Genomic DNA, 19,504 nt, shown 5'->3' with positions numbered 1-19,504 from the left:
GCACCCCATAAGTCTCCTGCTCTGTTTCCTCTCTGCTGTGCTGTATTTCCAGCAGACATCTGGTAAGCTGAAGTCCCCCACTGTTGTCCCAAAACCGGGGTTCCTTAGCCAGTGTGCATACAAATAAGCCAAGGTTAGCACACAGAGACAAGATACTGTTTATTACAGAGCTGGTCAAGTCTGTGTGCTAGAAGAAAGCCAACATACCAGAAAGAAAAGTAGCAGGTATTATATACAAAATCTTATCACTACTCAGGGCAGTCCTAAAGAGCTAATTGGCTACAGATTTGCATATTGCATTACATAAACCTTTAAGTGTATAAAGAGCAATGTTCAGCTAAAGCACACTTTATCCAACAGTCTCGAGATATGTATTAAAGCAGGTCTCAACTAATTGTGCAGACTTCAAAACGTCCAAAGCTGCAAGGTCGGTAGTGTCTGTAGTTTGTGACTAGGTATTTTGCAAGTTGCTCTTATCCTGGTCAGACTGACCTGAAACTGAAAAGATTTGCATATCCTTAGGTTAGCATTTGTCAGGATTCATTCTTTTAAGTGCTAATAACAACAATTCCCCCCCTATGGGGACTTATTTGTATACATCTATATATCAAATAAGTCTCACCTTTTCTAAAGTCTTTTAGTGAATGCAACACAACACTTCATCACACATTGCAACAGAGCATACAAATTTAACAATTGCTAATACAATAATGACAATCAATTTCTTAATACACGTCCGTAAATCAGGAATCCAGGATATCAATTATGTCCAAAATTCTTGAAATCCATAAGATGTGTTGTTTTTCTGTAGCTCATGTAAAATGGTAGCATGCTTCTAGATCTCCAACTCAGTAGTTTTTATTTTAGATTGATCAACATTCAAATGAAGTGTTTTCCCAAAAACGGTCCCAAGATATGTTAATAGGAAGGGGTATTCCTAACATAAGAACCCCTTTATTTGAATTTTCCAGGAAATGTGTGCCTACTCAGCAACTAGTCTTGGCAGCTATCTCCATGGTCTTCTGGATCATCATAAAATGTACATTTTGGGTCTACGGATTCTCATGATTTGTCTGTGAACTTACTATACCATATAACAGGCAAAGATTTATGTAACTGTAAAATGTTTGAACAAATATCTACAAAGAAACCAGGCTAATATTAATCACAGAATCACAGAATCACAGAACTGACTGGGTTGGAAAAGACCTCAGAGATCATCGAGTCCAACCCTTGGTCCAACTCTAGTCCGTTTGCTAGATCATGGCACTAAGTGCCATGTCCAATCTCAGTTTAAAAACCTTCAGGGACGGCGAGTCCACCACCTCCCTGGGCAGGCCATTCCAATGCCTGACCACTCTCTCTGTAAAGAATTTCTTTCTAATATCCAGCCTAAATTTCCCCTGGCAGAGTTTAAGCCCATGCCCCCTTGTCCTATTGCTGACTGCCTGGGAGAAGAGACCAATCCCCACCTGGCTATAACTTCCCTTCAGGTAGTTATAGAGAGTGATGAGGTCACCTCTAAGCCTCCTCTTCTCCAGACTAAACAACCCCAGCTCCCTCAGCCTCTCCCCATAGGTCTTATGTTCAAGTCCCTTCACCAGTCGTGTTGCTCTTCTCTGGACCCGCTCCAGCACTTCAATGTCTTTCCTGAACTGAGGGGCCCAGAACTGAACACAATACTCCAGGTGTGGCCTCACCAGTGCAGAGTACAGGGGAAGGATCACTTCCCTTGTCCTGCTGACCACGCTATTTTTGATACAGGACAGGATACCATTGGCCTTCTTGGCCACCTGGGCACACTGATGACTCATGTTGAGCTTCCTGTCAATTAGTACCCCCAGGTCCCTTTCTGTCTGACTGCTCTCCAGCCACTCTGCGCCCAGCCTGTAGCGCTGCAGGGGGTTGTTGTGACCAAAGTGCAGCACCCGGCACTTGGCCTTGTTGAACTTCATCCCATTGGAATCAGCCCATTTTTCCAGTCTGTCCAGATCCCTCTGCAGAGCCCTCCTGCCTTCCAGCAGGTCGACACTCCCTCCCAACTTGGTGTCATCAGCAAATTTGCTGATGATGGTCTCAATCCCCTCATCTAAATCGTCAATAAAGATGTTAAATGCTACAATCAATACTAATAAACATGTGGTTGGTTGTGTTTTGGTGTCATTCGGCCCTGTGTGGGCAGTTCTGCTCTCTAGCCATCCAGTTTAATGAACTGGCACTTCTTCCCAGCATCCCAAAGTTCTTAGGCCTTGAAGCCAGCTTCTCACACATGCATCATCTCTGTTTAGACAGTAACGTCTTGTAAGGGGCCGTTACGTTTGACTCCTTTTTCTTTTGGGGTTGCAGTAGAGGCTTCTCACCTCACTGCAGTGTCCCTGTAGGTTCTTTTGCTCAACAGCGTCTCTGGTCCAGGGGTCATTCTTGTTGTTGAGCATTTTTGGTGCTGTTGGAGTCACATTTTCCATAGTGTTCTGTGGAGTGTCGGTCTGTGCATGTGCACGTGTAGCTTGGAGCTTCTCTACCCAGAGGTGTAGAGTCAGGGACAGGTGGATTAGCACTAGGAGTCCATGACTAATCTGTTGATATGCCTAAATTGTGTAGGGAAAGGTTGCACAGTCATCTGGGATGCAGTAGCCATGGGCAGGGGAAATGGACGGTCCCTTCACTAGTGTTTTATGGACTCAATTGGAGCCTTTTGGGAGTGGCTGTTCAGCGGGAGCGAAGTAGGTTTAATCTCCAAGGATTTCAGGCTTGTATGTGTGGGGCTTAAAGTTTGATCTATTTTTTTGAGTGGCAGGCTGTAAGTTTGACTCTAGGTGATATTTCTGAATGGAAAGCAGACCTGTGGAATGGTTAATTTGTTCATCACTATCTAGGACATGGGGGCACCCTGGGGACACGCTGGGGCTCCGGGCCACAGTGGGCTTGACACAGGTGTCAGAACAGCTCATCAGTCTCTTCGGGGAGGACAGGGATGACATGCTGATCGACCGCAACTTATGGGTACAACATTGGGGGGGACCCAGGCATCCAGGAGGGAGTTAGGCTTCAGGGAGCGGGAGGGGGTAACCAATGTGTTGGAACTGACGTTCAGGGTCACAGGGGTGGGGTGAAGGTAAAAGAGGGGACATGGGATGGGGAGGGTTTTGATGTGACACCAGGAGGAAACAAAGTTGGACAGAACCAAAGTTCAGGGTCATGGGCTTGGGGCTGGGGAGGAGGTAAAAAGAGGCAACACAGGGGTGGGGAAAGGGTTTTGATGTGACACTGGGTGGAACCAAAGTTCAGGGTCACGGGTGTGGGGGGAAGGTAAAAGACAGGACACAGGGTTGAGGGTAGGGTTTTGATATGACACTGGGCAGAACCAAAGTTGGGTGGAACCAAAGTTCAGAGTCACGGGGGTGGGGGAAGGTAAAAGAGGCGACACAGGGGAAGGATTTTGATGTGACACCGAGCGGAACCAAACTTGGTCGAAACAAAACTTCAGGGTCACGGGGTCATGTGGGGAAGAGAAAGGGGAGGGCACCGAGGCAAGTTGGGGACTGGATCGAGGGGACACCAAGGCCCCTTAGAGCGGGGTACGTGGGGGTTCTGGGTTGACGTGGTGTCCCTTGGGGACCCAGGTGTCCTAGGGGAAGGTAGAGGAGGGGACATAGGGGTACGTGAAGCAGGTGAGTGTAACCGGTTTGTGAGTGTGGGATTGAAAATTCCTGTGAGGGGTTTCCCTGTTTTTCAAGGGCTCTTTTCTTTTCTTCTTTTTTGTTTTCTTTTTTTTTCTTCTTTTTTGTTTTCTTTTATTCTTCTTCTTTTTTCCTTTTTTTTTCCTTCTTCTTTTTCTCTTTTTCTTTTTCCTCTTTTTTGCTTCATGTTTTTAATTTTATTTTTTCTTTTTTTTTCCTTCTTCTTTTTCTCTTTTTCTTTTTCCTCTTTTTTGCTTCATTTTTTTTTAATTTATTTTTTCTTTTTTTTTCCCTGTTTTTTCCTTCCTTCCCTACTTTTTCATTCCTTTCCTCCCTGCAGTTTTTCAGAGCCTTCCCAGTTTCTGCTGTCATCTGATGGCTGAAGTGTTATTGTGTGCATGTTTGGCAGGTGAGGGTCCAATGCAACGTACAGAGCTCCTTCATTTTCCCCCAGAACACCAAATCACAGGGACGATGTTGCTGTGCAGCTGGTAATGACAGCCCGGCGCCTCATGCAGAATAAAGTTCTTCGTGCCGTGTGTGTGTGTTCTGTGTTCCAGCATTATGTATTGTACCTGCAGTGATAAGTTCGTGCTCCATCGTGTCACGGCAGCTTCGGCAGCATCCCGGGTTTCGTTGAACAGGTTGTCGGTGGAGCCGGCAGTCGACAACCTCCAGTCACATCAAGGTGCTCCAGTGTTTTTTCCTGAAAATTCCAATGGCCTTGGTTTTTATTATTTTAATTTTAACCACTTATTTACTGTAAAACATTTAGAATAAAAACATTTAGAATAAAAACTTTATAAGAGTAACTAGAAGAGTCTTTGGGAGTAAATAATGCCTACTCTAGCTATTACTTAAAACTCTGCAGACAGTAATTACCCACAATTTACATAATAAAATCAAAAATAGCAGAATACTGGAACACTAATTGGAAGTAATACATGTAGAGAAAAAACCCTAGTTCATATTAAAAAAAAAAATAAAATCGTGTGCTTGTTAATCTACTTAGTAGTAAAGTAACGATTAAAATGTTAGAGTGTAAATAAATGAAAGGAATATTTTGTAGGGGGGTTCTAGAGCAGGTTCCAGGTCAGCACATGGTTCTGGAGCAGGGTTGGGTTCTGACTTGGGGGGAAGTCCTAGAATCTAGTTCAGGGGATGCTCCTATTTTGTCATCTCTTAGAGGATTTGTGGTACTTGTTGATGGTGGTGGGTGATCCCTGGGCAGGAGTAGGGAGCCCTGGGGAGGACTGTGGAGTCAGGAGGAACTGAGTGGAGCCCTTGGGAGGACTGGGAAGCTCTGGGGAGATGAGACAAGTCCAGAGGAAGTCTGGGGAGTCCTGAGGAGATGAGGTTCACCCTGGAGAGCTGTGGAGAACTGAGGAGAGCCCTGGGCAGAAACAGGGAGCCTTCAGGAGCCAAGGAGAGACCTGAGGAGGACTGGGAAGATGCAAAACACTGGTGAGCAGAGGTAAGGCCTGGGGAGGAATGGGGGCCTCTAGGGAGGAATTGGGAGCCCCGGGGAGAAGCTTTGGGGAACTGTAGTGAGCCCTGGGGAGAGACGGGAAACCCTGGGGAAGACTGGGGAGCCTGGGGGAGCTGAGGCAAGCCTTGGGGAAGACTGGGGAGTCTCAGAGAAATGAGCCAAGTCCTGGGGAGAAGTGGGGATTCCTGGGGAGCTGAGGCAAGCCTTGGGAAGATAAGGTGAGCTTTGGGGAGCCATGGAGAGCCTTGTGGAGATCTGGGGAGCCCAAGAGAGATGAGGAGAGGCCTCGGGAGCCCTGGGGAACTGAGACGAGCCCTGGGGAGAACTTGGGGAGCCTTGGGGAATCGAGGTGAGCCTGCGGAGGACTGTGGATCTCTAGGGAGCCCTAGGAAAATGAGGCAAGGCCTGGGGGAAATCTGGGGAGCCCTGGGAAGGTGAAGGGAGTCCTTGGGAGACCTTTGGAGTCCTGGGGAGGCAAAGTAAGCCCCGGTCTCTTTTTTTATAAGAGATTCTTACAGAATCTAATTCTGCTTTCTCATTTAGTCCTACCCAGAATGTAGTTCTGGTAGAAGTTATGTAGTCTGTGTGGCCTTGCTAGAGTGTAATGCAATAGCATTTTAATTTTTTATAGGAAATTACAGCAGACAGTTTTAATAATAATATAGTTACTGCATTTAATGAGTTACATTTTTACACAGGTTAGTATGACATCTATCTTTTTCTCCCTGTGCTCTGGAATAATTAAGTTTAAATCCCTACTCAGTCACATTGCAGATGCAATCGATGCAGTAGGAGAGCAGGTATTGTCATTTTCAGTAAGGGTCCAGATAACTGTGGTCAGGGCGGTGGGTGGGGCCTGGGGTGTATGAGCCACAGCCCCTCATCAGGGAGCTCATTCTGCTCCTGGGCTGCTTTGGTGTTGGTGTTTTGCTGCTCCTTCGTCCCTGCAGTAGTTTGCAGCTTTTAAGCCATCTGAGCTAGAGAACTGAAGGCATATATTTGAGGTAAGATGTTCAGGGCCATTCGAGGTTCAGCAGTGTGTATAATAGAAAGTATGTTTGTAAGTGTGTTTGGTTTGGTTTTTGCTTTGCTTAGTTGTGTGTTTTGTTGTGGTGGATTTTTTTAATTTTTTTATTTTTTTTTAATTGCAGAAGTTGAAAAGGAACCTGGCAATTACAAGAAGATGCTCATTAGCTGATGTGGTATTTTCTTCTGCTGAGGATCGTTTCAGACCCCTGGCCCTCTGAAAGCTAAGTGGAAGGACTGGGGCTGAGGAGGCTCTGGACATTGTAGGGAGGGGTTTTAAAGCTGATGTAGGGGAGAAGACTGTCCAGGAACAGTTGCTTTTGGGAAGGTAAAGGGTGCAGGTAACTTTTCAGCACAATGCTAGCTTGGGCAGGGCAGCTCCAGCCTGTGTCTGTGTTGTTGTGTAGTTTGGGAAGTCTGCCTTGTGCCTGTTAGACGTTCCTTGGGTCTTCACAGAATCATAGAATAGAATGGAAGGGACTCACAAGGACCATTGAGTCCAACTCCTGTCATTGCATATGACAACTCCATAGCTCACACCATGTGTCTGAGGTTGTCGCCTGCCTAGTCTCTTCTAGCTTTCTGGGAGGGGCCCTCAGTTCAAGAAGGACAGGGAACTGCTGGAGAGAGTCTAGCGCAGGGCACCGAAGATGATTAAGGTAGTGGAGCATCTCCCTTATGAGGAAAGGCTGAGCGAGCTGGGTCTCTTTAGTTTGGAGAAGAGGAGACTGAGGGGTGGCCTCATTCATGTTTACAGATATATAAAGGGTGAGTGTCACGAGGAAGGAGCCAGGCTCTTCTCGGTGACAACCAATGATAGGACAAGGGGCAATGGGTACAAACTGAAACACAAGAGGTTCCACTTAAATCTGAGGAGAAACTTCTTCTCAGTGAGGATGACAGAACATTGGAACAGGCTGCCCAGGGGAGTTGTGGAGTCTCCTTCTCTGGAGACATTCAAAACCCACCTGGACACCTTCCTGTGTAACCTCATCTAGGTGTTCCTGCTCCAGCAGGGGGATTGGACTAGATGATCTTTCAAGGTCCCTTTCAATCCCTAACATTCTGTGATTCTGTGAGGGGCTGTTCAGCAGGAGAGAATGAGGTGTGATCTCAAAGTTGTAACCATAATCAGACATTTTTGGAATGAGATGAGCATTTCCAGTGAGCTGGGGTAGTGGCGAGGAGAATGGAGGAGAGTGGCAAGGGGAACTTATCCTAAGCACTTCAGTAATTTTGTTTCTTGCTATCTTAGGTGCCACAAGTGACGAGGGCTTTGACATCTGCCACTGGAATGAGCAGGTGAATGGAATGCACTGACACTTTTGAGGAGGTGGGTGTTGTGGAAGTGGTTAGCATTGTCCGATGTGATACTTAGTGCTGGCACTGTCTGGTTTTGGTTATTTTTGTTTGTTCTATATTGCACATGTCGAAGAGGAACTGCAGGAACGTCCCTGTTAACCAATGAGTGTTTTCTTTTCTTGAGGATGGATTCGGATTCCCAACATTACTTTTATTTTACATCTAAGTCTTCTAAAGTTAAACTAGAAAATGAACAGTGAGTCATGACTGTCTTAATTTAAATGTAGCCTTTTTTTTCTGTGTGAGGGGGAATGGAGGAAATAATCATGGATATTAATTCTGGATTAAAATAAAAGTAGTGCAAAGTACATGTGATTAACAGACCGGTGAATCCGTTCCATGTGAAAAGGATGTTCAGCAAATTAACCGAAAACTGCACCGCCTGCAGCCAGCATTGTTCAACAGAAAGGACTCGGTTCTTCTTCACGACAATGCCTGACCACATGTTACACAAGTGACACTTCAAAGGTTGAATGAATTGGGCTATGAAGATTTGCCTTATCTGACATCTCATTTTTGCATTACAGGAATAAATAAACTTATTTCTGGTTGGCAAAACTGTGTCAATTTTTTAATGGTTCCTTTGTTGATAAAGATGTGTTTGAGCCTAGTTCTAATTATTTAAAATTCGTGGTCCAAAACTGCAGTTACTTTTGCACCAACTACTATTTCTCTGTCCTTTTGACCATCTGTTCCCTGCACATACAATTGATGGATCAAGTTGATGGAGTCATCAGCTCTACTTGTTACATCACTGTAATCTCTATTTTGAGATAGTTGGAAGGAACATAATAGAGTTATTGATGACTTCTGAACTTGAAGTCTGTCCTCGAAGAGAACTTCAAAAAAGATATTGATATAGCAGAATACAGATGGATGCAGCAAACATGGCAGTTAACCAGTTGATGGCTCTGAATGTTGACACTGAAGTGATTTGAAGTTAGTTTTCCTTTGAAGCTCCAGTCAGCAGGTTCTTCGGGTCCTACAGAAGAGATGTTCTGGTTGCCTCAGTTGTATTTTCTGCCAGGAATGTGAAATCCCAATGGCACAGATATGTGGACTAGAATAGGCATGTAAGCTGGGATGCAGCTGTTCCAACTGGAATATCTTCTGCCCCTTTGGAACATCTGGGATGACTGTGCCATTCCAAAAAGGGCTGGCAAATGTGCTGCACAATCCACAGGAGCCCTATTTCCTTCTGGAAGAGTAGTTGGAAGCCAGGCAAGAGGTCTGTCTGTTGAGGCATCAGAATTGTTCACCTGAGGCTAGCAGCTTGAAAAAAGAGGGCCCAGAGGAGAGTTTCCCAAGTGCTAAGAGGTGGGACTCCAGTTCTGGAGCAGTGATCATCTGGAGAATGGGAGGAGACTTGGGAAAGAAGAGATGGTAAGGGTGCACTTGAGCAATGGAAGAAAAAAGGGAAGAAACTGATCTGGCCCAAGGCCTTGAATGGCAAGAGTGTTCCTGTTTTGTATGGCATTTCTCCTGAAATACTCTGACTAAAGCCTGTTACCCCCGTTATTGTCTCACTTCTGCTTCCACCAGGATTCCATGAATGTGGTCCAGAATCCCTGACATTATTTTTTGGGGCTTTCTTTATCTTCCTCTCTGCTCTGTCTTGATGGGAACATGATGGTGTCTGGGGCTAAAGGGAGGAAGTGGGTGAAAGGGTGCAGAGTCTCCCATGTTGGAGTCTAGTTTTCATCTTTGCAATGAAGGTTCAGAAGCACCAACTCCTTTAGTGTCTTCCAGAAAAGCTTGGAATGTTCTGTGGCCTTGTCCTATGGTGGGCCACCCCCTGCCCTGTGGCCTTGAGCTGTGCCCTCACCCATAGCCCAGCCCCATTTCTTAGCCTATGCCCTATGGCCATGACCCTGCCATGCCCTGTGGCCCTGCCCCTGTAATGCCCTATGCACTGTTGCCCCACCTCCATGTCATGGCTCTGCCTCTGTGCTGTGGACCTGCTCTGTGGTTCCACCCCGATGATGCCCCACTCCTGTCACACCCACCACCCTGTGGCCCTGTCACTGGGCTTGGTACCTTGGCCTCCCGATTCAGCCCCTGTGCCATTCTGGGACTTGGATATTGCATTGCACTGCATTGCATTTTTTTATTGTTTTAGGTTTGGAAGCTGATCTGAAAGGGTATCTGCAGTTAGGAAGGTTTTTAGCCACTGGATGTATATAAAAAATGCTCACTTCTGTTTGCCATCCTTTTAAAAATATGTTTATAAAATAGGTTGATCTATCTTACATTTTCTAAAAATATGTTTCTCTCTCTTACATTTACTTTGCTTTCAGGCTGCTTTGAGTGGGGTGGGGGGAGGTGGGGGATGGTGTCACTAAGCAGAGCCAGACAACGTTAAGTGCTATAAAACATGTTGCAAAAAGCTGGAGTATTTACCAAAGGCTTATAACCTCAATATGTCTGGAAGACCACAGCAAGAGTAATAGAATCATAGAATCATTTTGGTCGGAAGAGACGCTTAAGATCATCAAGTCCAACCATAACATAGATCTAGCACTAAACCGTGTCCCTAAGAGCCTCATCTACATGTCTTTTAAATCCTTCCAGGGATGGTGACTCCACCACTTCCCTGGGCAGCCTGTTCCGATAATTCACAATCCTTTCTGTGAAGAAATGTTTCCTAATATCCAATCTGAACCTTCCATGGTGCAACTTGAGGCCATTTCCTCTCATCCTATCACTTCCTACTTAGGAGAAGAGACCAACACCCTCCATGCTACAACCTCCTTTCAGGTAGTTGTAGACAGCAATAAGGTCTCCCCTCAGCCTCCTTTTCTCCAGGCTAAACAGCCTCAGTTGCCTCAGCCGCTCCAGACTCGTGCTCCAGGCCCCTCACCAGCCTCGTCACCCTCCCCTGAACTCTCTCCAGCACTTCAGTGTCTTTTTTGTTGTGAGGGGCCCAAAACTGAACACAGGATTCAAGGTGGGGCTTCACCAGTGCTGAGTACAGCAGCACCATCACTTCTCTAGTCCTGCTGGCCACAGTATTCCTGATACAAGCCAGGATGCTGTTGGCCTTTTTGGTCATCTGGGCACACTGCTGACTCATGTTGAGATGGCTGTTGATCAACATCCCCAGGTCCTTTTCTGCCAGGCAGCTCTCTAGCCACTCTTCCCCGAGCCTGTAGCGCTGCCTGGGGTTGTCTATTCTCTCATCCTGATTAAAAGCTAAGGAAGACAGAGGAGAACAATTCCCCTGCCATTTTAATTTTCTTTTTAGTGCTTCAATATTGGCCTATAAGGCACAAGTCTATATGCACAGTACTTTTGCTGTAATTACTTTTTTTCACAGAAAGCATTACGTTGTGTAAATTTACTGCAGTTTTCAGCTGCTGCTCCATACTAGCTTTCACACTAATTCAGTCAGAACAGCAATAATATTGCTAATGTGTCTTGACCTTTGTCTTTTACCTGCCTATTTTGCCATTCAGTGTTATCAGTTGAGTTAAGACTTGAACTCTTTCTCATGCATGCCATATCTGTTCCTGCCTCATCTTATTTACTTGTCACAGAGAACTTTGCATTGGCATGAACTTTTTATTACTCGTATGGTTCATGGTATTATCTGTTTTCTTCTGCTATCAGCCTCCAGTAACTAGTGTTTGATTTATTGATTGCTATTATTTTCACGTTGTTCCCATCATCCACACTTTTTTTTTTCTCCTAATAATAAGAGAGAATTTAAGGAAGCACATGCATTTAGGGGCGCAAAAACAGCTAACTAATTCATTATGACTAAGTAACATTTTCTGAATGGAAAGCATAATGTTATACTCAGCTCACCTCATTTTATCTACCTAAAAGTTAGATATTTATGCCAAAATATTTATTTATTATGTTTCTTTCAGTCAATGAAGAAGGATTAACTGTCTCCAGAAAAAAATTCTTCCCCTTTCCATTAGACCTCTAATGTTAGGTGAAAGCATTCCTTTAATCTCAGTGCTAGCTGTTAGCTCTGATAGTTTCTGCTGAAGTAAACTGGATTCAACACAGATTTCCTTTATGGATATGCTTAATCTGCCCCACTTTTTATTATAATCTACTAAGAAAAACATCTCTCTGATTCTGACTAAAAATAAGATCCTCTGATTCTGTGTTGGGAACTGCTGGATTCACTTGCTGAATATTGAGCTGCAGCTACCCAAAGTCAGACAAGGCATAGACTGGTCTGGAAAGGAACCTCAGTGTTGTCATGAGGAATCTTTCTGGATGTGCTTGAACAAGGAAAGTTATGATTTTGTTAGTGCCAGGCTGTGGTGGTTGTGGTTTTATTGGTGTTTTTTGCTTGTTTTTGTTTCCCCCCCCTCCTGGTGTGTTGTTGTTGTTGTTGGTTGTTTCATTTTTATTTACTTTTTTGATATAGATTGATTAACATGGAATCATGGAATCATAAAATGGTTTAGGTTGGAAGTGGCTTTATGGGAAGGGATAGCTTCCACTAGACCAGGTTGCTCAAAAGCCCATCCAACCTGGCCTTGGACATTTCCAGGGATGGGGCAGCCACAGCTTCTCTCAGCAGCCTGTTCCAGTGCCTCACCACCCTCATTGTGGAAAACATGGAGGCAGATAAGTTCCCAGTAATCCATTTGGATTATTTCATTGAACAGTTAATTTCAATGCTTATTTCTTAATCCTCTTTAAGGGCTGTATAAAAACTGTGGAGCTTTTATGCTTTTTTATTTCCTTTCTGTTATATGCTTATTGGAAGTCAGAATTTAATTAAATTGTGAGTGCATAAAACAGAGTAGATGTTAGCTTGTGACAGGAATCTAAAACTCCTCAGGACCCTTTGTCAGAACTTCAATACGGTCTTCCATATAAAGTAAATGTATCAGTTATTTAACTGCATTCAGTTACCCATTAGTGTTTTATTTTGCACATTACATATCCCATCTGTTTAGTGATCACACCTAAGAAACTCTTGTTTCTTGTCAGATGTGCATGTGAAAGTTCCTGGGTAATGTCATAGAGCAAACATCCTTCTTAGATGACTCCATGAGCAGATCTTCCCACTACCAGTAATCTTCTGATGTGATGAGACCTACCAGATATAAACTCAGTTTTCAACAATTGTTATTTCAATATATACTCAGAGCTCCAATTTGGGGCATGCTTAAAGACTAAAGGCAGGTATCAGTGTCCAACTGCCTTCTCTATCTTCCTACTTTTGACATACCTTAGCCTAATGGAGACCTACAGTACCTGGTCCTCTGAGCAGTTATACTAGTTAAATGCCCCTGAAAACAGATTGGTTTCTTGGTTTGGTTTTGGAAGGGCTTGGTTTGTTGGTTGGTTGTTTTTAAATAGTTCAAACTGTAGGACTTCAGGGGGAAAATGGAGACATTGTTCCCTCATACCTTTCACTTGCCCAAAATACAGGTATTTCCAAATTTGTTGAACATTTTTGTGTTCTACAGCATAGTTTTTTCATCATCTCTAGTCCAACCTAAAGAAAGTTACTCATTGCTTACATTTTTAATACTGTATGTACTTCTAAAATTTTCTGATCCTGTCTAAGAACCTCAGGACAGGAAATGCCATCCTAGAAAACTGAAGATTCAGCAAGTTCTCCAAGTTGGATTAGCCTGGAAATGGGTAAAAATGGGAAGTATAAAAGAATGTAGTTCTCTTCTAAGTCATGACTCCTCTGCCCAGTTATGTCTTGTTGGGTCAAATATGCATGAGAAGATGTTTGAATAGCACATGATTGATTTATATTATGCCACTCTTAGTCAAGCAATATTAAATAACGGATTACACAAGGAATCACATATTTTTAGCTACTAAAACATCTGCTAACTTGCTTACTAAATGAGGTCCATGTTTTTAATTGTGGGTTGGACTAGGTGATCTCCAGAGGTCCCTTCCAATGCCAGCCATTCTGTGATTCTGTGATTCTGTGATTTAGAGGTATTCTGAATGGATGTTCAGAAAAAGATAAAAACTTAAATCCCTTGCAATGAGGGAAGTTATTGCTAAATAATCACAAGTAGTTAGAGATACTACAATGCCATAGTTCAGCAAGGTGTTCAGCAGTACAAATTTTATTTCCTCTTACACACACGTAACTGTACATATACATACACACCCACGTATTTGTATTCATATATCTGTATGTGTGTCATATACAATATATATGAAAGCAGTTCCTAGTCTGTCTAATATGATGACTCAAAGATCTTACCTGTTTGCAGGATACAGGCTGAGTTTACTCTTGCTCTGTCAGGGCAATATGATTAATCTGCCCTGAATTTTGCCAGTGTGAGTCAGTTCAGCTGGACACTGAATCTTAAGATAAAATGCACAGTCCTGGTGTATCTTTATAGCTTTCATTTTAAATAAATAACTATTTACTCTTATTAATGTGAATTATCACTGGATTACTTTCATCGTGTTAATAATACACTAACTCAAAGATACTTTTGTCAGGCCAAGATTTTGATCATGGTTTAGAATGCTTTAAGTCTGGCTGGTTGTGTTGGAGATGCTTTCAAGGATCTCCATCCTCAAAGACTGGGCAGGCAACTGTAATGTCATCCAAGAGTCTTATTTTGGGCCTTTCTGATTTATTTCTAATATTTGTTATCTCAATTTCTGTCAATTTACAGTTACCTAGAACCTCCCTCTTCCAAAGATTGACTCAGACAAGTTTCTCTTTCCTTTTGTGGGTGGGAACATGGCTGGTTTACTTGAATTCATACCATAAATATGGATTTAGGACCTATGGTCCAGGGTCAAAGGTGGTATCTTACAGAACACAAAACATACAGTCAGTATGACTTTACTCTTCTGGAGCCGATTTATTCAAAAGTTTTCTCAGATTATATTTGTAGCAAGAACTTTTGGACTGGATAGTGCATTAATTGTTCAATTTACCCTTGCTTTATTAAGAATGCATCACTGGCCATCCACAATTCTTTAACTTTATCAAAGGCTTGCTTCCCATATCACATTTATGCCTGGCAATAAAGTATAAAACAAACATACATTTCATAATTCTTATCTAGTTAGTTCTCTCAATACATGGACCTTACACAGATTAAATTTGTATTGCTGAATTACTGTTCAATGTTGAATTCTTGTTGCTGAACTAGAGCATAGCTCTGAACTCATTTGCCAGCATTACTTATACATGTAAAATTACTTTTAAAGAAACTTTTAAAGTAGAATAATAAAATGTATGGATTTCACTGTTGTCTTCATAACTGCACTTGTGAAGAATTACCAAAAAACCTGTATAAGCAGTAAATCTGACACCAATATGTTATATTCAATTTCACTTAAAAATATCAAATGAAAAAGTAGTGCAAATGCAGTGACCAGCCTTACACTTCTGTGTTTTTGCTTGTTCTTTGTCTGAGATATAATCATGTTTCCTTTCTGAAGAGATTTCTTTTCTTCATATTGTGTATCTTGTGCATGAATATGGTTGTTCAGGAATGTTGTAAAAACTGATGTCAATGAAGTTTTATGGTGTAATTAATTTACAGGCTTCTCCTATAAATATCTGTTCAGGTGGATTATTACCCTCCTATTCAGGTTATTTGTGTCTTTTGTCAGTCCTTAATTTATACAAGCTTTTAAGACAGAAATGAAGCTGAGAAAATCATCTGATAAGAAATATGTTCCTCTTAGTTACTATGAAATTTTGTTTGTTTCTCTGCTTGCAATTTTTGTACTTGTTTGTGTTGCGTTGGTTGTACTTTCATGGCTAGCAATCCAGGAGTTAGAACAAGGTAAGTAGCCAGCCTTTAACTTTTTCAGAAGTTCTTCAGTAGATGTTCAGACTTCAAAGGCAGTGATGGTGTCATTGTAATTAAGTTTAATATTTCATGCTATGCTTTTAATGCTGGGGGAGATGGGGGTGGTGTTATGGTTTTCTCCTCTCCTTCCTGGCAACTGATGAAAGCAAAACAGGCAAAAATACAAGCACTTGAAGCATGTTCTGTAGCCATAGAAAAGAATTTTCATGGTTTAGACTTTGCAATATGTTATTGGAATACAACTCAAACTGTAAAGATTTGGTTATTCAATTATATTTATCAACTAGGGAAGATAATACGGCAAATTGCAAATATTTGTTTTTTTTTCTTGGTGTATGAGGTCTGACTCAGAAAGATATTGATAATCCACTGAAGTCTGTGGGAAGCTGCTACATCTCTTAGAATATTTTCATTAAAAAACAAAACAAAACAAAACAATTATTTTAGATAATTTCTTGCTATGAGAGAGATCCTGTGTTAGACAGTCAGCTCCCAGCCCTATGTACAGTTAAAGTACTTAGCCAATGCTCAGAGTGTGACAGAATCAAGCTACTGATACTCAAAGTAAACTAAACAAACAAAAAAAAATCAATATAGGATGATTTTCAAATGGAAGTGAAATTTTGGTTTTAAGATTTTGTGGATATATGCTGTTTCATGGTAAGGCTACACCTGGAGTATGGGTCCAGTTCTGGGCTGCCCAGTACCTAAGACATATGGAGCTACTGCAGAGAGTCCAGTGAATGACTGATGAGACTGTGGAGTCTCCCTCCTCAGAGACAGTCTGGGCATGATACTGGGCAACTGGCTGCAGGTGGCCCTGCTTGAACAAAGAGGTTGAACCACAGGACCTCCAGAGCTCTCTTCCAACATCAGCCCTTTTGTGATCTAGATTTTTGTTTGAAAGGAAATGTATCTAGGTCTACACAGCTAATAGCAAAAAGACGTTTTGAAATGAGGTAAAGGAAACAGGTTAAGCAAAAGGTTCAAGAACTATGTTTTAAAATTATAATGATTTTCATAGGTGAAAAAATAACTCTAATACACTGAAGTTTTTGGTGCCTTCATTAACCAAATGTCTACACTGTTTCATATTGAATCACATGAAGATTAAAACAACAGTAAGCCATACTTTTTCAAAAAATGTTTTATCAGAATATTCATGTTTATGCCTTTAGTTGGTATTGTTTTTCATTCCTAATTTTAAACCTTGTTCTCCCTACTGACTTCCTTCCCCTCTTACAGAATACTATCACATTCCAGGGAAATAAAATGAGCTTAAAGGTAATGATAGTCTACTGTTGCATATAGTTAGAGACAGGCTTTAATGGCTTAGGTATTAGAAGATGAATAGGCAAGAATTTAGTTATGTGCAAAGGACAATTGTAAAACACTTAAAATATATATTTGACATATATAACAAAAGAAACATTTGTTTAAATAGATTTGCAATTGTCTTAAGGATAAATGACCTTCAAAGAACTCAAAGTGGTCTGCTACTAGTTGACAGTGGGAAGTCAGTGTCACTAGGCTATGTATTCTATCACAAGCAGTTTATTATAGCATTTATTAGTTATTTGCTTTTGTGTTAAAACTGATTTTGGATGTTAATGCCTTCAAACACAAAGCAAAAATACCACTGGGTCTGTAACTGGTAAGCAAAAGGCATTTTCTATCAACTACATTAACTGAGGTCTTGTCTGAAAATTTCCAGCGTGTTACACAGTGAGGAAATATGTTTGTGTATAATGAATTGCTTTATGCATACCTCATATGCTGTAACATATTAAAAATCAAGATAAAATTTTAAGTAAGGACCTGTTTCTAATTTTCTCATAAATGCTCCCAGAATTTCATGCATGTATTGGTAAAAAAGGTCAGGTCAAAAATAATTTAACTGGTCTGACACTAGTGTTTCCAGCACTGTTATCAAAAACAGTGCACATTTATATTAAGAGTATACAGCAGTTAATACAGAGAGTGTGAAGTAGTAATTATTAGTATTTTCAATCCAGAACACACAAAAACTCATCATACACTAACTATCATTCTTCCCACATATATTTGTCCGCTGTGTTAGACATAACTGGGCATACCATTGTCTCCTTTATCCATTCGCAGTGCAGCTGGGAAATTCAGCATTTAAAACAGAATTGGAGTAATGAGAGCAAACTACAAACAGTATTCATAAAAATATGTTTACAGTTGTAGATATTGTAAACATTTTAAAATGTCTATCAGTTTTTTAAAATCAGGAAAAACATCTCTGATTACAAAGAAAAACAGAAAACTAAAAGTTACTGTATTGATGATCTCTGTGGAATAAAATCTAATGTAATGTTTTTCATTTATTTCTATAAAATTCAGAACATTGAATTTTATTTTTAATTATCTAGCTGAAGCAGATGGGAGTATTCATGCCTACATGGGAACATTTAAAATACTCTCTGGGACATCGTTCAATCCTGATTTGCAAAACAGATCATCAGTTTCTTTCAAAGTCCTTGCTTTTGATGTTGAACAACTGGTAAGAACACATTGGTCTCTTGTTAATTCAAGACTATGTAGTAGGTACATTAATTCCCTAACACAATCTTCTGTTGATGGCCTTTTCTCTCTCCAAAATGAAATATTTCAGGTCCTAAGCCTGGTCAGAATTTAATATATTCTTTACGTGTGAAAATCAGTGAAGTATCAAAGAAAAAGTTTGCTTCCGTAGTCTAGATTTGGGAAGGAAATATTTAGTATTACAACCATGAATGCGGTGTGCAACTGGCTATACTTTTAATAACTTTTAGTAACTGTATTGGTTCAAGATTTCTCTTTTCCGCCTAGATACAAAATGTCTTTCAAGCAAGTGATCTGAAGAATGAATTTGAGAGGTGTGAAATTTCCCAGTTCATGTAGGTACAGTTTAATTAAACTTTACAATAACTTACCAATAACTTGTTTTTCAAGACATCATTGAAAACGCACTATATTATTCCTTTCAGTTCTTATGTCTCCCAAGTGCTGCTGTGGGAAATTTGGCACCACTGGGTTTCCTTGGGAAAACTTCCTTCTTGGGCTCCTGTATGTCCATGCCTGGGCCAAATCAGTAAGGCTGAGTCCTAAGACCAACCCGCAGAACTTTTTTTTTTTTTTTTTTTTTTTTTTTTTTTTTTTTTTTGTCAAGCTGTATTAGTCATGCTATGTTTGCAGGGTTGTTGACTCTTGCTGTCTAGAAGAAAGTTCATGTTAGAGATCTGCAGGCATCAGCTGAGATGAATGGAAATACACTCATATGTCCCTGTGGACACGGCTCCACTTAAATCATATTCCTTAAGGTGTTAGCAAGTAAAGCTGTCTTTTGACACCAGGAAAAGCTAGACCCTGTGAGTCCTAAAGAGTCAATAAAATAGGCACAGTAAGACCTGCTTCCTTTATTAAATCTTCTTTTACCTCATTGTTGGTCATCTTACTGAAGGTCAGCTGGCAGCATATACAGTAAAATCCATAGTGTTAATTCCATCTATACTGTTCTTTATGAGGTCTTAATTCAGTGAAACACATGTAATACTGTCTCCCATTATTAAACTTTCAGAACCTGCTTCCATCCTGTTCACAAGATCGTAAACTCAAGGGGAATTATCTGCTTTTGTGTTGTGCTTTAGTTTATTGTTGGTTTTGTTTTGTTTTGTTTTGTTTTTTCTGTAGGAAATCTGATGATGGTCGTGAAAGACTCGAGATGTCAGAGAATAGGTAATTGTATATGACAAAGCTTATTTAAAATATGAGCAAGAGACAATGATATTATTAATTTGGAAAGTTCTTTTGAGGACAGTGACTGGATGAGAAAATACATCTTTAGAGATTGGATAAGGCCCTCTAAAGAGTATATGAAGCTTCAAGACATATCTTCCCTCCAACAACATCCTTTAGGATTAGAAGAAAAAAGATCTAATAGTTGCTAAGACTGTTAATTTAGAAAGAAAAATGGGAAACCTAAGGACAGTGAATTAGCTAGGAAACTAGCTAGCAAGGAAAGGCTATCAGTTTGTGGAGAGCTTGCTTGTGGAAACCTACTTAAACTGGGTGGCTGATATCACTTCTTATCATTGGCAATGAGTTTTTGACAAAGAAAGGTCTGACGACACACTATGATAGGTGAGAACAGAGCA

General features: G+C 41.2%; 1 protein-coding gene across 1 annotated transcript in view; it reads left to right on the top strand.

Annotated features, from left to right (window-relative positions):
- Positions 1-15,172: 15,172 nt before the first annotated feature.
- Positions 15,173-19,504, top strand: part of TMPRSS15 (transmembrane serine protease 15) — a gene marked incomplete at both ends in the record, with an annotated part of 57,717 nt that continues 53,385 nt past the window's right edge. The window contains 4 exons of the mRNA XM_082042952.1: positions 15,173-15,317; positions 17,741-17,871; positions 18,180-18,247; positions 19,041-19,085. Of these exons, the coding sequence (XP_081899078.1) occupies positions 15,173-15,317; positions 17,741-17,871; positions 18,180-18,247; positions 19,041-19,085 (389 nt within the window). The remainder of the gene's footprint in view (positions 15,318-17,740; positions 17,872-18,179; positions 18,248-19,040; positions 19,086-19,504) is intronic.

The sequence above is a fragment of the Streptopelia decaocto genome (genome assembly GCF_964273445.1).
Source record: "Streptopelia decaocto genome assembly, chromosome: 1".
Taxonomy (NCBI): Eukaryota; Metazoa; Chordata; class Aves; order Columbiformes; family Columbidae; genus Streptopelia; species Streptopelia decaocto.
Note: the sequence above shows the minus strand (reverse complement) of the source record. Positions and strands in the feature narration are given on the sequence as shown.